Below are 16,863 nucleotides of genomic sequence, written 5' to 3'. Positions count from 1 at the left end.
AGCTTATAGACTTATTAAAAGAGATATATGTTGCTCTAAGTCTACAGAATACACTTCAAAGGCACCAGAAACTCAGGATAATAAAAGTAAACTTATTGCTCTTTTGCCTGTAATTACTAAACTTGGAAAAACGACTCTGATAGAGAGTTTTGTCAAATATCAGTATCAGAAATTTTATATAGCCTAAGCAGTAGAAAGCAAAAAAGTTCCAATCATTCTTACGTTTTTGTTCGGAGGAAGAATGCCACGAACAGCACTATTACCATTGTTCCAAGTACTGCTGAAACCACAATTAATATTATGGTTAGAATGCCTTCTATGTTTGTAGCATCTTTGCTGCCTACTTCCTGGTAACTCTTAAGGTTAAGGTTCAGCTCTATCCAAAACCTTGACTGCAGCTGGATGAAGGTGTCTTGCTCATAAAATTGCCTGAAAAATGTAATTGTCTTTTTTTTATCATATAATTTTTCTGTCAGGTAATCCATCATAAAGATTTACATTTCTTAAAGTCTTAACTTTTTATGGGTGGTGCATCACATTCTTATTAGGTCTTAAGAGGAATGAAATTTGTGAGACAGAAATATTTTATAAACATGTTGATTCAGTTTGTACCACTATGGAAGAATATTTTATGACAATAATTATTTATCTTTAATTTCTTTGAGATAACATGCTATCTTCAGAACTGCAACACAATACATCTAGCATAAGTCTGAAAATAAGGATGATAATTGAAAGATAGGCCATCAAAATGTCATGTGATACTGATGAAAAGCATGTATATGCAAGAATTTTGGTCTAAACTGAGTGAAAATTCATCCCAACAAATGTAGTTACAGATATGAATTCCAATTAACTATCTTCAACATTTTTCAGAGTTAATTAGATATCTAAGAGCACTAAATAATATTTTTCCATTTCCCTAATGTACATGGATGCAGATAATTAAGGTTCGTGATAATAACAGTGGAATTATCTCAGACAGAGTACTGTTCACATCTTATTTGTTATTTCTTTCCGGACAAAAATATTGATGTTTCTTCTCCTGTACTTTAACTTTAGACCTTTTTCAGTTATAGTGCCCATCTCGTCCTTGGCCTTGTCTTGGCCTTGACTTCAGTTATGTTACATGTCCACCATTCAACAGTTTTATTTGCAATATGTCACATTAACTAATTTCTGAAGAATAACTTCCTTGACCAACTGAATCCTCAAATAAACTCAGTTCCAAAAATAACAGACACAGGTTTAACTCTTTAGAACCTGTATGAATGAAGTTTGTTATAATGGCACTAAGTCTGACACCTTCCAAGTGTGAGAGATGTAGGAAAAACAGAATACCAAGCTCTCTCCACATGGCAACATACCTTTTGCAAAGTCCAACTTCCTAATAATGGCAAAGAGTAGTTGAGCTGATTGTGGTAGTGCATCATCCAGGCAATGTCTTCCCAATGTAGCTGGCTGTTCTGGAACCACTGGCTGCCACTGCAGAATGGCGTCTAATTAGCTCAAACCCAGTTTTGGTGGAAGATGGAAATAGTTCAGCATGCATGCACTGATCAGGAGTACTACCACTGTGATTTACATTGTGCAGGTAGCTGTTGGCACTTGTTACACTTGTTGTCACAGCATTCCTGTCTTTCTTTATCATATTGCATTATAATTTCTGTCTTCGATTGTTCATTCTGATAAGATGTTCACTCCATTTTCATCTATTGTCTTTAATTTTGTTTCTTCTGTTAAATATGTCACTCTTTATTAATATATCTACTTTGGTGCATATTTTCACAAGCCTTCATTTCAGCTGCCTGGATCTGACTTTCTTGCTGCTTGTAAAAGACCCTTGACTCACTTTCATAGAGTAATGTGGGGATGGCTATTACTTTAGAAATCTTCACAGTTTGCTTTTTGTGTCTTCTTTCTAAAGTATCTCTTTATTGTCCCATGTATCTTTCCTTTTTCTTCCTTGTTTTTGCTTTCTCATCATCATACTTGCATGTGATATCACATCCCAGAGAATTAAAATGGATGACCAATTTTGCTGCTGTATTTTTTTCCAATGACTTTCCTCTGTTACAATTGTGACATCATCGGCATATAAAATAGAATCCAGAGTAATTTCTTTGCCTATTGTAATATCTACATAAAACTGATTTTCCCTATGCATTCAATATATTTTTTATCTCATACATTAACCAAATAACTTATGGCTTTCAATCACAAACACATCAAAACAAGTTTTGCATGACCCTGGTTACGAGAACTCCTGAAGATAGACACTGACTGTGGATATTGGCCCTTTCCTATTTTATTTGACTGTTCTGAGGTGTCACTAAGCCTGCGCAAAGATGTAAACAACCATGCATGAGTAGCACCTATTGGATGGAGGGGTCTGACACCTGATCAGTTCCAGTTATTCCGCCAGGAAGGAGGTAGATGGCTTGTGTTGTCTTTAGTTTAACCATGCCTAAATGGTCAATATTGTGGTTTGATTATGTCTGCACTGTTACTTTGTGCCAGGAAGGGCTCTCAACAAGGGAAGTGTCCAGGTGTCTCGGAGTGAAACCAAAGCGATGTTGCTTGGATATGGAGGAGATATAGAGAGACAGGAACTGCCAACGACATGCCTCGCTCAGGCTTCCCAAGGATTACTACTGCAGTTGATAACTACTACCTATGGATTATGGCTTGGAGGAACCCTGACAGCAACGCCACCATGTTGAATAATGCTTTTTGTGCAGACACTGGACGTTGTGTTACAGTTCAAACTGTGCGCAATAGGCTGCATGATACGCAAATTTACTCCTGACGTCCATGACTTGCAACCACGACACCATGCAGTGCAGTACAGATGGAGCCAACAACATGCTGAATGGACCACTCGGGATTGGCAACACGTTCTCTTCACCGATGAGTGTCACATGTGCTTTCAACCAGACAATCGTTGGAGATGCCTTAGACAACTGTCCAGGAAGTGCAGCAAGTTGAGGGTTCCCCGGCACTACAATGGGCCGACGTACGCTACTGGTGGTCATGGAAGGTGCCGTAATGGCTGTACGATTTGTGAATGCCATCCTCCGACCAATGGTGCAGCCATATTGGCAGCATGTTGATGAGGCATTCATCTCAATGGATGACAGTTTGCACCCCCATCCTGCACATCTTGTAAATGGCTTCCGTCAGGATAACAACATCGCTTGACTAGAGTGGCCAGCATGTTCTCCAGACATGAACCTTTTCAAACATGTATGGGGTAGACTGAAAATGGCTGTTTAAGGATGATGTGACTCACAAACCACTCTGAGGGATCTATGCCAAATCGCCATTGAGGAGTGGTATAATCTGGACCAACATTGCCCTGATGAACTTGTGGGTAGTATGCCACCACAAATATATGCATGCATCAATGCAAGATGACGTGCTACTGGGTATTAGAGAAACCAGTGTGAACAGCAGTCTGGACCACCACCCCTGAAGGTCTGCTGTATGGTGGTACAACATGCAATGTGTGGTTTTCATGAGCAATAAATAGGGCGGAAATGATGTTTAGGTTGATCTCTGTTCCGATTTTCTGTACAGGTTCCAGAGCTCTTGTATCCAATGTGATGAAAAACTTTTTTTGAGGTGTGTATTAGTATACATCAAATGTTCTAAATTAAATGTAGAAGTTCTTGATCTAGACTAAATTTGAAAATCTATGCCATGCATAAAAAAGGAGAAATCTTCAACAGAAGTATGATTGACTCTCATTCACATATGGCACAGAAAGGCATTTAAAATTTACACTGGTAGCAGTGAAGTTACAATGAAATATGTAATGGTGATCAAAATCATGAATTTTCCTGAACTGAAACATTAAAATCCTGATTTTGCTGGTAGTCTTATGTGTGCAACAAAGTCAGTGGAAAACTGTTCTGGGGATATTGTGTTCCCGTGGAGAGCTTACCGTGTGATTACATCTCTCTCAACTGGATGTTTCGCTACAGCATCAACGAAATGAGCAACTACGTCAGTTGAATCTGCTAGTGCCAGTCCACTTGAAGGATCAACACTTTGCTTGGTGCTCTCAATGCCACAGTCATACTGGAATACATCACTGAAAATGTCTTCCATCTGAAACAAAAATGAATATTGCCATGATACTCTGAATTCCATAGTTAGTGTTTCAGTAGTTGTAATTAATTTAAGGAGTAAAGGTACCAACTCACGAAACTGCAGATCAGTTGTGGGGAGTGAGAGGAAGGGTTGGGAAAGACTGGCTGATGGCTGGGGGAGACAGATGGTGCATGAAATATAAGTGTGGGAGGATAGCAGTTGCACAGGATAGGAATTGAGCATGGCGACCTTGAGCAGTATGTTTTTGCAGTGTCCAATTACAATGATGTGAATGACTGGACTGATGGGGGGGGGGGGGGGGGAGGGGACAGAACTGGGAAATGGGCAACTGCAGGAAAGAGGTTATGGATGTAAGGTGAATGATGATGTGGTGTTGCCCTAGAAAAATTCTCAGTCTTGTTTATGTGCCTATCAGCAACTCAAGGCTTCTACTATTTTACTCCTTAAATTTTTACACATGTAATATCTTAAGTATCCTATACAACAATACATGGTATTTTAATTACATAACCTTTCCCAGTCACAGTCTATACATGCCAGGAATGAAAATTGCAATAAAAATGTTATTAATATTATTTTACACCAAAGTTACAAAAATCAATCAAATACCTTTTTAGTGCCATTTTTGGTTATATTTGTGTTTCTTGGGGGTCAACCTTAATACTCTTTGTTTATTATTCTAGATTATACTTCTTTTTCTCTAGTTTATTGTAATTGTTCTCATTATTTTTAACATAATGTTCCACTTTATTTTGTTGATAGCTCCCTCTAGGTGCACTAACATAATTAATATAGTGTAGTTTTTATTTATCAATTCTTTCATTAGTATCCACAGAGTCAGAATTGTTTCTCTGCTATCTTTATATTTCTCAATTGCCCTTTTCAAGTTTTTTTTCTGTTCATTAATGTGTGGATAATAAAGTGACAGACAGCTTTTTTACCAAGTTCCACTTGTTCACAACTGGTGTTCAAAGCAACAGCAGTGTAAATACAAGTCCCAGAGAAAAAAGTCTTTTGCTGGGCATATATTGCTCTTATTGCACAAAGGCAGATAACTTCCTGTTGGAGTTTGAAGTATTACTAAGCAGGATTAGAGGAAAATTCACAAGCTTTATGACAGAGTGTGAGACAAAACATTAGTGAAAGAAACTTACAAGACTTACTTTCAACCTTCAGACATGTACGAATATCTTAACAAAATGTAAAGAAACAGCATGCAATGAAAGACCATGTAATCACTAACATACCTGAGAATATGAAGAGCTGTGTTAAGTTGTAGATGTAATAATTATTTATCACTATTGCCAACAAACTGGAGTATTTGGTAAGCCCATGTAAAATGATGAAACAGAGATAGACTAGACTAGGAAATATAAATGGCTTGGAAGTATTTAAAAAAAGTTCAGTAAAGACAGCATCACAGCAAAAATTATTCACATCAGGGTGGAACAAATGGAAGTGTGTAAAGATTATGAGGCACTCAGATATCTAACAAATGAATTACTGGTATATGGACGTGAATAAAACTTATAGCAGGGTCTTAAAGGAGGCAAAATTAAGATATTACATACATAAAATTGTAACTTCTTAACATATTTCTGGAACAAGAAAGAGTCAGATGTACCAGTCCATTGAAACATAGCACTTACAATGGAAGGTACAAAGCTGAATGAGCCTTATGAAGTATGTGATATATTCAAAGAGCACAACATAGCAGTAGTGGATGGACTGCTCAAATAGCAAAACATCATGATAGCAGATACCATGAAAATTTCCACAGTGGCTACAGAATGTGTATTTCTCTCACCTACAGATGAGTCATAACTCAGAAACATAATAAAATGAGAGAAAAGTAAAAATTGGATGAGCTTGAATGACATATCCCCAAAACTAGTTAAGTATGTATGATAGGTTTCTGGAAGCATGTGGTACCAAAGGTTTATGTACAGGTCATGCAATTTGTGTAAATTATGGGCTGCTGGTTTGTGAGCATGGAGCTGATGCCCAGTAGTGTCCCAAATGTGTTCCATCAGGTTCAGATCAGGAGGTTTTGGTTGCCAAGATGGCAGTGTGTGTACACTATCACCAGCATGAAACCATACAGCATGATTAAGGCCTTGTGAAAGGGACAGTTATACTGCTGGAAAAAGTCACTGTTGTCATGAAAGACATCAAGTATGAAGAGAAGCAGATATTTATGTAGTCAACAGCTGTTACAGCGCTTCAGTGCCACAGATTCCACAGATCCCAAGTAAATGATACCTCCAGCACGTCACTGCACCCACCAGTGTGTGCCCATGGTGAGGTATGCTTTGAGCAGGCATTGATATGGATAATGGCATATCCAGATAAAACCACTGAACTGGAGCAGCAACAAACATGATTCATCTGACCAGAAGACATGTTGCAAATAATCCATGGTCCAGTCTCTATGTTCCCATGTCTACTACAGTGGTAATTAATGATGATACTGGGTCAGCATGTAAACATTCAGGAGCTGTCTGCTGCAGAGCCCTGTGTCCAACAACATGCATTGAACTGTGTGCTTTGAAAAAAACACTTGTGTTTGTAGCGAGATTGTACACTGTCATTAGATCTGCAACAGATCACTGCTTACCCAGCTTTACAGACCAGGTAAGGCTGACTTCCAATTTGTGTGATGAGGTACTGACAGTCAACATCTTATTGCCCACTCATGGTTTTACAATCCTTCAATCATTTTCCATAGATGCTCACAACTGTAGTACGCTAACAGCCAAACATCTTCACCATTTCTGAGTTGTCCATTACCAGGCACATGGCAATAACATCTACCCTTTTTCAAATTCACTTGTGTCAGTTGATTTTTCAGTTAGCAGCTCATATCACCACTGCTCTGCTTATATACAAGTTGCCCTTAAGTCAGTTGTAAATAATGTGTTTGGTGCAATAACACTAAATAAATGAAAAAACAAATTTATTATCAGTACAACAGTGCATTTAGAGTTACATGAACCTACAAATGATGCTCAAGTGGTCCCCACACTGTTCTACGCAAACATGCATTGTTTTCCACTATCATTTGCAAATTTGGTTACAAATATTTCAGGAATGTAGGTTTTTCAAATTCTGATAGGATACATCCCTTAAAATGCCCAACATCACTAATTTTTTGAAATAAGCATCATTTTTTAGTAAATCCCAGAATGAAAAATCAATACGTGTGATATCTGAGGATCATGGAGGCCTTGCAATAGTACCCAGGCTTCTAATCCATTCATTAAAGTTTTCGCATAGAAAGTCAGTCACTATAACTCCATAATGCAGGGATGCTCCATCTTTTTGCCATACCCAGTTTCTGGGCAGCTGGCTGCACATATTCCAAAAGTTGACTATTTTCCAGTTCTTCTAACACTTCAGGAAGCAAATCTTAGTAATTTAGAGAACTAACAGTACCGTTATAAAATGAGGACCAGTTAGTCCACTGCTGAAAACCCCTGTGCACACACTCATGCCACTCTGTCTGTACTAGAATTAATAAATAAGAAATTATTAGTATTGGGAATATTTTGCAATTTGACTATGTCTTTTGATTGTGTGGACTATGATATCCGTAAGCAAAAGTTGAAATATTGTAGGATAGCAGACACAGAAGGTTTATAGTTTTTGTCTTATCTGCATAAGAGAATCTCTGTTTCATGTCACATGGAAATAGGCACTCAGAATTTTAAACAATCAACATGGTTTACCAAAGGTTTCTATATGAGCCCTCTGTTGTTTATGAAACAAATAAAATATAATCTTGCGGATGCTCTGTTAGAAGATGAAAAATTTGTCCATATATTTAAAGAAAAATGGATTACAATTAAATTTTACATTACTCATATCTACAAACATCTTATTATTTCTCTTACAACAAAATAGTCTATTAAAAAGAAAGAAAATACAATAAGCATGTAATATTAGGGTTTTAAAACTATAGATAGGTAATATAGTTAATTTGGAGAACACTCACTTTCAATTTGACGAAATGCCTTAGTTGAATAACTTTTGCAGGCTGCATTATTTCTGCAGTACTGATTTTTTTTTCTTTCTTTCTTTTTTTTTTTTTTAAAAAAAAAGCTTCATTTTGTGACGATTGTTTGATAATACATATGATCATTACTGTCTTCTGTTACTAGCAGTATTTTACTTTTCTCAAAAAAATAGCATAAAACATGATTATAATACTGTAGAAGAGTCTACAGAGACTTCAAGGGCCTAACATTAATGTTAAATTATTTCTTTCTATTACACTTAGATAAAATATACATCCTTGATGGGCCCAGATGATGCTTGTTTCTCTGTAATATGATTAAATGACAGGGCACAGTATCTTCATAAACTTTTTGTGTAACTCATATTGTGCTGTGCCAATATGTACTACAACATTGCAGTGAGAGATGACCATTTATACAAGAGAGAGAGAAGTACTTGCAGAGGCATGTCACTAATTTCTGTAAAATGCTTTCCATAAGCTATGGAAAATTACAAAACTGGAACTTAAGGAATCATAATGGAACTGCCACAAAAATTACTGTTGTTAATACTATAATGTCACAAAAATTATCACACAAAACTTGTGGCACTGTAGTCTATTGACAGCATCTGTATGCAGTAATCGCTACATGTCTAAGAGTAGTGTGGGAACTTGTGCTGTGAAACTGAAATGAGACAGTTGCAATAACTTAATAGTCTTGAGGTATCATTTTTCTGACTTAGTGATATGGAGGAGAGGTGTCACACGTGAGGCAGATAAAATTCAGACAAGAGATGTTTGAGTTGCCATTTGTTGTTCCTTCTGTTGTCTGCAAGTTGTAGCAACAAATTTTAATCACATATTCAGCACATAGGATGTTCCCTTCAGTGACTAACAATCGCTGCATTGCACTCACGTGACTTCACAAAGGTGGTGTGTGTTTAATATAATTGCGCACTTATCAGTCATCACTTGAACGAGTGTTCACAAGTAGGTGTAACAATTTTTACGATGGCTTTCAGATTGATAAAGTTTCATTTTCTTTCTGGATGAGCCTTGATTTATATCATGAAGTGATGACAGATGAGCCTTCATTTGGTAAGAAGCCAGTCACTGAAACCTTTTAGCACCTATCAGATGTGAATTGAAGGATGCCTTTTGACAAGTTGGTCTCTGTATCTTGGGAGCTACACCCTTAAGTACCACTGACAATCATGTCTTTTTTAACTTTGTTGTAGACATTGGTGCATGACACCTTGTGCTCATAGTATGTGGGTATTGACAACTGCACAATAAAATAGTTACCCTAGTGTGCAAAATTAGTTATATTAAATTTTTAAAATTAAGTCTTCAGAAGAAATCTCTTTACTGAACCAACTAGAATGCTCAACAGGTAGTAACACATGCTGCAACAATTATTGTGTTTAACACATATTAAAATATTATAAAAATCATCTTACAAGGGCCATAAATTAATTTATACTAAAATTCAAATTGTAAAATTGTTTTCCGATGTGAATTCAATAATTACTGTAAGAAGTAGCAAATTATTCTGACTGAAAAGTGAAATCTACAGTTGTACACCACAAGCCACCTTACAGTGTGTGGTGGAGGGTATTTTGTACTTTGTGTTCCAGTGTCACTTCCCCCTTTTTTCCTCTTCCAGTTGCATATGGTTTACAGGAAGAACAATTTCTGCTAGGCCTCTGTGTAGACTAAAATATTTCTAATTTTGTCTTCATGGGCTTTTTGTGAGGCCCTTAGGACTTTAACAATAAACCACACCATGTTGCAGAATGCCACTCTTGCAGCAACTGCCACTGCAATTGGTTGAGCATCTCCATGACACTTTCACAATTACTAAATGAATCTGTAATGAAACAGGCTCCTCTTCTTTGGATCTTCACTATTTCCTCAATCAGTCCCATTTGGTTTGGATACCGTACTGCCAAGAAATGTTCAGTTATTGATTGAAAAAAATGTTTTGCAAGCAACTTCATTGATGGACTACATTTCCTGAGGATTATCCAAATGAATCTCAGCCTGGTAGGTGTCTTAGTCAAGATTAATTCTAATTGCCCCATATTCATACTCCTAGATATTTTATGGAAGTAACTGCTTCCTGTGACTGTTCTACAGTTTTTTAATCATAGAATAAGTCCTTGTCTGTCTATATATTCACAATACATTCCATTTCTTTATGTTGAGAGTCAATTGCAATTTCCGGCACCAAGCATCAATCCTCTGTATATTTTCCTGCATTTTACTACAGTTTTCTAGCATTGTAACTTCTCTGTGGACAACAGTATCATCTGTGAAAAGCCTCATGGAACTTCTGACATTATCTACAAGGTCATTTATACATATTGGAAAAAGTGATGATCCTGCAACACTCCTCTGGGGCATGCCCAAAGTTAATTTTATGTCTGAAGACTACTCTCTGTTCAGAATGGCATGCTGTTTTCTGTTTGCTAAAAAGGCTTTGGTCCAGTGACACAGTCTGTCTGATATTCTGTACAGTGTAATTTGTTCATTAGGCAGCAGTGCAGAACTGTAAACTGTATTAATTGCCTTCCAGAAGTTAAGGACCTATCTGGGCACCTGCATCTACTACTTTCTACACCTGGAGGATGAACAGAGCATGTTGGGTTTCTCATGATCATTGTTTTCAGAACACATGTTGGTTCCTACAGAGGAGATTTTCAGTTTCCAGAAATGTCATACTATACAAGCATAGAACATGTTCAGAATTCTACCACAGACCATCACCAGAGATGTTTTGTGTGTCTCTCTGACGACCATTCTTGACAATGGTGATGATCTGTGCTTTTTTCCAATCATTAGGAATACTTTGTTCCTCAAGATAAATAATATGATTTGGGGACTGAATACATAATGAACTCAGCTGCTGTCATTGTAACTTCTTATTGGTTGCAAGAGAACAACTGGTGCTTTAAATTTCCATTTGACTCTTGTCACAATCACTAAATGCTGTTTCATTGATGCTAACTCTATGCACATGAGACAGAGAACATTCATCACCAAATGTTAACCTGGAAATTATGGCAATGGTTTTTTTTAAGAAATTTTGACTTTTAAACTGGGACTTGATGAGAATGATGTGTAGTACCTGAGCATGGTACCTTCTAGGAATGAATTTTTTGTGTTACATTTTGTAGTGAATCAGTCACCAGACAGAGTATTTTCATCTTCAACAGTAAACATTTCAGTGTATGGACTGGCCTGCTTGATCTCCTAGGCAGAATACCACAGAACAATTGAGATGCTTTCAGGAAGAGTGTTGTTGGTCACAACCCTTATTCCTGACCAATTCTGCACTCAAGTAGCATTGTTTGAAGAATAGTATTCATTTGATGTCGAGACAGATTATCACTCCCATTGCTGCTTGGACTGTCTTAGTTGTGTCGTATGTAACTTTCACAATCATTTTGCACCTGAATTTAAATATACAGTACATTCTTTGCTTGGAATAATACATCCAGTGTTATTTGTGATGTATTGTACTTTGTATGATTCGGCCACATTTCTTCAGTTTTACCGCATGATCTTTAGTGCTGTTACATTTTTTCTGTTTTTTTTCTTTGATTTGTGCAACGTAGAGGTGTGCATAACACAGAATAATAGTAGATCTAATGTGCACATTTGCAAGAAGAATGAATCATAAGAAACTGGTTAACGAGTTCTCTATTATTAGTTTTCAAATTACTTAAACAGAAAAAACAATTGTTGATAATTGAATCTGTAAACATTGTAGAATATTTAGCTTTTACTTGCCATATCTCTTGTGCTCTCAACATATGTCCTGTTGTTGAGGAACTGGAATGTGACTCGATGAATATTTGATATTACATGCACCTGCACTTCAGCATCTGCATAATGACCAAATTCGTCTAGAAGAAAGCAATAAAACATATCATTAATTGGCTATGTACCTAAGTACATCACTGGCTATTAAAATTGTAACATCATGATGATGACATGCAACAAACTTCAAATTCACTTGAAATGTAGAATATGCTTGGATATACAAGTTAACATTTCAGCTCAACCACCTAAAGCACATAGGTGTAATGCCAGCAAAGAATTTTGCCAGATAAAGTATTTTGTGCCTGGGTTTGTCAGTCATTAATCACATTTTAATTGAATTTGTTTGTAGGAAGCTCATGTTATCCCTCATTTAAGTACTACAAACATCTACCAACATGTCAGAGTTTGACACTATGCAGATTGTGGCTTACTGAGACTACAGTTTATTGTCCTTCAATTTTGCTGCTCACATTGCCAGGGATCACAACTGTCATGTGAATGTGGAATCATTGGGTTCAGGGCGGCAGTACTTAACATCATGCAAGATCTCAGCAATTCCAAGTGATTAGCAACCAAGAGGATGGATATTGTTTGTTCAGTCGGCAGGATTGTAAAGCCATGTCAGTTTCCTTCCATCAGGAGGATGGCATGTTTGGAACAAGACAAGTATCAACAAGCAACAACCAAACACTGTCAGCATGGTAACCACACTGTTGTGGCTTCCCTTGAAGCAGCAGCAGAGACAGGCATGCCAACAATGGTCTGCCCAATGGTAACACTGGTCTCAGATGTGGCAAAACATCATCTTTTTGGATGAATCATGTTTCCAATATAACACCACATGAGACATATCTGTGCGCAGAGACTCTGAGGAAAATGAATGAACTGCCTTCATCGTCATCGTATTGACCTAATAGGTACTTGGCAAGATGGTACAAAAGGATCACCTCTAGTTATTAGACACCAGGCACTGCATATCTAATGGGTTAAGGCTGGTGGCCGTTTCCTATCTTCAGTATCAGCATGATGTTATTTTTTAACAAGATAATGCTTTGCCGTATCTTTGTAGTTTTCTTCAAGCAAGTAACACAAGTCGCAATGTTGTCTGTGCTGTCTTGATCTAGTTCAGGACAGAGGGAGTTTGACTGTTGTTCTGACCAGCACTTCCCTTAGTTCTCTCCCCCAGTGAAAACATCTGGTCATAGGTTGTAAAGAGATTGGAAAGTTGCTGCTTGCAACTATGATTGATGAAACACGCTGTCAGAATGAAACACTGTTATGCAATATTAACAAATATTTATACACAAAATACCTAATCTTGACTGTTGTGACCAAGCACTGTCAAAACTGAAATCTAACAGATATTTTTACCTAAGCTGGCATAACAGTCTCTGTTAAAATATTCATCCATGGAGTAGGAGTTGCCTATCAAAAAGTCTTTCAAACTCTGTTTAAACCAAATCCTTTTTTGTGCACTAGAATCATACACAAACCCAGTGATGAGCCAGGATTAATCTCTTCAATCATTTCAAAATTAGAAAAGAAAACAATGAACCATTGTAAACAAGATATATCAGGCCCAACCTCTACAAGCATCTTACTCAACCTTAGTTCAAAATAAACCACATCCAATGGCTATGTGTAAGTATGGATAATTTTGTATAATACAAACTTAAGCTAGACAACATGTGTTTCTTTGTTCTGAGAGACTAGGTCATACTGCTGAGTCCTAGATAGCCATATGCAACACATTTTATAGGGACAATTTAATCACCCACTGTGTAACATGGCACCTAAATGTAATTTACAAGTGCACCAATGTGTTGTGATTGATCAGAGGTTTACTATTTATTTTGAAAATCCATCCTGATGGACATTATCTTTTCCAACTGGTCCTTGCCAGATGTGCTATACCGATAACAGAAAATTGGTAATTTTTTCAGTTTTCATCTGCTGAAAATAATTTTATTTCAAACAATCCCTGATAAAATAGTACATCTGGAAACAATTCACTATGAAATAGCTTTGATTACATAAATTCATATTTTCATGTTCTGAGGCAGAATTTACACCTAAACTTGCATTTGTCAAAAAAAGTGAATTTTTAGATCCCTAGCAGTTAGTTATACCATAATACAGTGTGAGGAGTAATAGTGGGGATCTGTGCATTCTAAGAGTTCACAGTGGGTATGGTATACTCATACATTATCATCTTGAAAAATGAACCCACCACTACAGTGTCAAGTACAGGGCAGAACAATAGTGTGGAGGGTTCCTTTATAATAAAACTTGACAGAAGTGAGAGATCACCAACAGCTGTAAATGTTATAGGCTTAGAACATGATTGACATACATATCTTCTGAGTCTACAAGACTTTACATCTGAGACTTTAGATTCACTGCATGTGGTATGGACAGATAGTCTCATGAGTAATTTGAACACATTTTCCTAAAATTGTCTTGAGCAGCTAATTGTCAAATTAGCTGCTCAAGACAATGCAATGCAATGGAAATATTTTAGACCTTATAGTTACAAACACGCTTTATAGACAGTGTTAGTATAGAGATAGGGATTAATGATCTTGATGTCATCACAGCAATGATGGTTGCAAAAGTTAATAAACCCGTCAAGAAGGGTAGGAGAGTATTTTTGCTCACTAGAGAAGATAATCAATATTTAGCATCCCATTTAGACAATGAATAAACTTCATTTAGTTCAAATGAGATGGACATTGAGGAATTTTGGGCAAAGTTTAAACTGATTGCAAATTACACTGAGGAAGTATGTGCCAAGTAATTGGATTAAGCTTGAAAAAGACCCACTGTTGCTTAATAACAAAATGCTGAGAAAGCAAAGACTATTGCACTCTCTATTCAAAAAGAATGTACAAAAGTCAACACGCAAAAGTCAGTAGAAATTCCTGCGTCTGAGAAAAGTTTGCTGTGCAAAGTATACATTAACTTTCTCTGTCATACTTTAGGAAAAGATCTTTCCAAGAACATGAGGAAATTCTCATTCTACACCATATCACAAACTGTGTTGAAATCTTCTACACAGTCACTCAACAACCAGTCTGCAGTTTTAAATTTTGTGTTTAAGAAATCACTCCACAGAAAATCATACAAACATACTGTTGTTTGACAGTCACATAGACTCCAATATGCAAAACATTTTAACAGAGAAGCAATATGGCATTTGTCCCTTTCTCAGTTTGTATTTATTGTGAATTTTTCACTCAGTGAAAAGTCCCAAATGCCTGGAAAAAATGCACGTCTCTCGTAAGAAAGGTAAAACAATGGACCTGAAAAATTATAGACGAATATCATTAACATCATTTTCCTGCAGAATTGTAAGTTTGAGTGTGCCAGATCTCCTTGTCATGGGAAAGATTTAGAAATAATAACTTATGCAAAACTCAACTTGTCCTTTTCTCACATTATACCCTGCAAACCACAGATGAAGGACAAATGGCAGATTCCATATTCTAGATTTCCAGAAAGTATTCACCATTATGCATCACTGCAGACTTAACGAAGGTCCAAGTGCGCTGATTGGGGTTCCCAGTTAAGTGAGTGGCTGAAAGACATCTTAAGTAACAGAAAACAGTATGTCATCTGCTATGGTGAATGTTCACCAGAGACAAGTGTATCATTGGAAAAACCTCTGGGAAGTGCGATACGATTGCCCTTACCCACTACATACCGGGTGATCAAAATTTGAAAACTTAATAAACCACAGAATAATGTAGCTAGAAAGGTACAAATTGACACACATGCTTGGAATGACATGGGGTTTTACTAGATCACAAAAAAAGAATGGGTAATGTGCTAGTTCAGCATTACCATCCTATCACCATAGGAAGAGGATTGGAATGGGTAAAGGTCTGTTGACAATTGCAGCTGTGGCGAGAATGATTTCGAAGTTCGTAGCCATTGGTTGTTTAGACGATAGACTCCGTAGTGGTCGACTGAGCCCAAGGCGTAATGCTGCTGAGACAGTTCAAGAAGAAATGGAGTCTTTAGCGGGTTCATCTATGCATGGGAAAGTCAGTGCTCGTGCAGTCGCACATTGCACTGGCATTCCGTACACTACTGTTTGGTTGGCACTGAGACGTACCCTCCAATGCTATCTGTACGAAATCCATCAGCATCATGAACTGATACCTAGTGATTTAGTGAAGCGGAGTGCATTTGTGGTGTGGGTGTTTCAAAAGATGGTGGAAGATCACGATTGGTTGAGTAACGTGTTGTGGAGTGACGAAGCTCATTTCATGCTCCGAGGGTCTGTCAATGTCCACAACCGCAGAATTTTGGCTACCAAAAATCCTATAACTGTTCTAGAAACTCCATTGCATGACAAGAAAGTCATGGTATGGGTTTGATTTACCACATCTACCATTATTGGGCCTTTTTTCTTCGAGGAAATTGCTTGATTCTTGTTTTGTAACTGCTACTGTGACGGGTGAGAGGTACACTGATATGTTACAGAATCGCATCATCCCCAGCCTGGGTGATAAATACCAGCTGGAACGTACAATGTTTTTGCAGGATGGTGCACCACCCCATATATCTAGATGCGCACGTCGTTTGGTGATGATCGTGTGCTCAGCCACCACTTTCGTCATGCTTGGCCTCCCAAATCCCCAGACCTCATCAGTGTGAATATTGGCTTTGGAGTTACCTGAAGTCGCAAGTGTATCATGATCGACTGACATCTCTAGGGATACTGCAAGACAACATCTGATGCCAATGCCTCACCATAACTCTGGACACGCTTTACAGTGCTGTTCACAACATTATTCCTTGACTACAGCTATAGTTGAGGAATGATGGTGGACATATTGAGAATTTCCTGTAAAGAACATCATCTTTGCTTTGTCTTACTTTTTTATGCTAATTATTGCTATTCTGATCAGACATTT

The 16,863-nt window shown here is 37.3% G+C and overlaps 1 protein-coding gene across 2 annotated transcripts in view; it reads right to left on the bottom strand.

Annotated features, from left to right (window-relative positions):
• LOC126278373 (cadherin-23-like) overlaps window positions 1-16,863 on the bottom strand; it is a 520,639-nt gene that overhangs the window by 23,260 nt on the left and 480,516 nt on the right. For both annotated transcript variants that reach the window (XM_049978447.1, XM_049978446.1), the window contains exons 29-31: window positions 11,909-12,024; window positions 3,947-4,113; window positions 223-429 (exon numbers count right to left, since the gene is read on the bottom strand). In XM_049978447.1, coding sequence (XP_049834404.1) covers window positions 223-429; window positions 3,947-4,113; window positions 11,909-12,024 — 490 coding nt within the window. The remainder of the gene's footprint in view (window positions 1-222; window positions 430-3,946; window positions 4,114-11,908; window positions 12,025-16,863) is intronic.

The sequence above is a fragment of the Schistocerca gregaria genome, chromosome 6 (assembly GCF_023897955.1).
Source record: "Schistocerca gregaria isolate iqSchGreg1 chromosome 6, iqSchGreg1.2, whole genome shotgun sequence".
In the NCBI taxonomy this organism is placed as follows: Eukaryota; Metazoa; Arthropoda; class Insecta; order Orthoptera; family Acrididae; genus Schistocerca; species Schistocerca gregaria.
The sequence above is the reverse complement of the archived record's forward strand: the minus strand, read 5'-3'. Positions and strand labels throughout refer to the sequence as shown.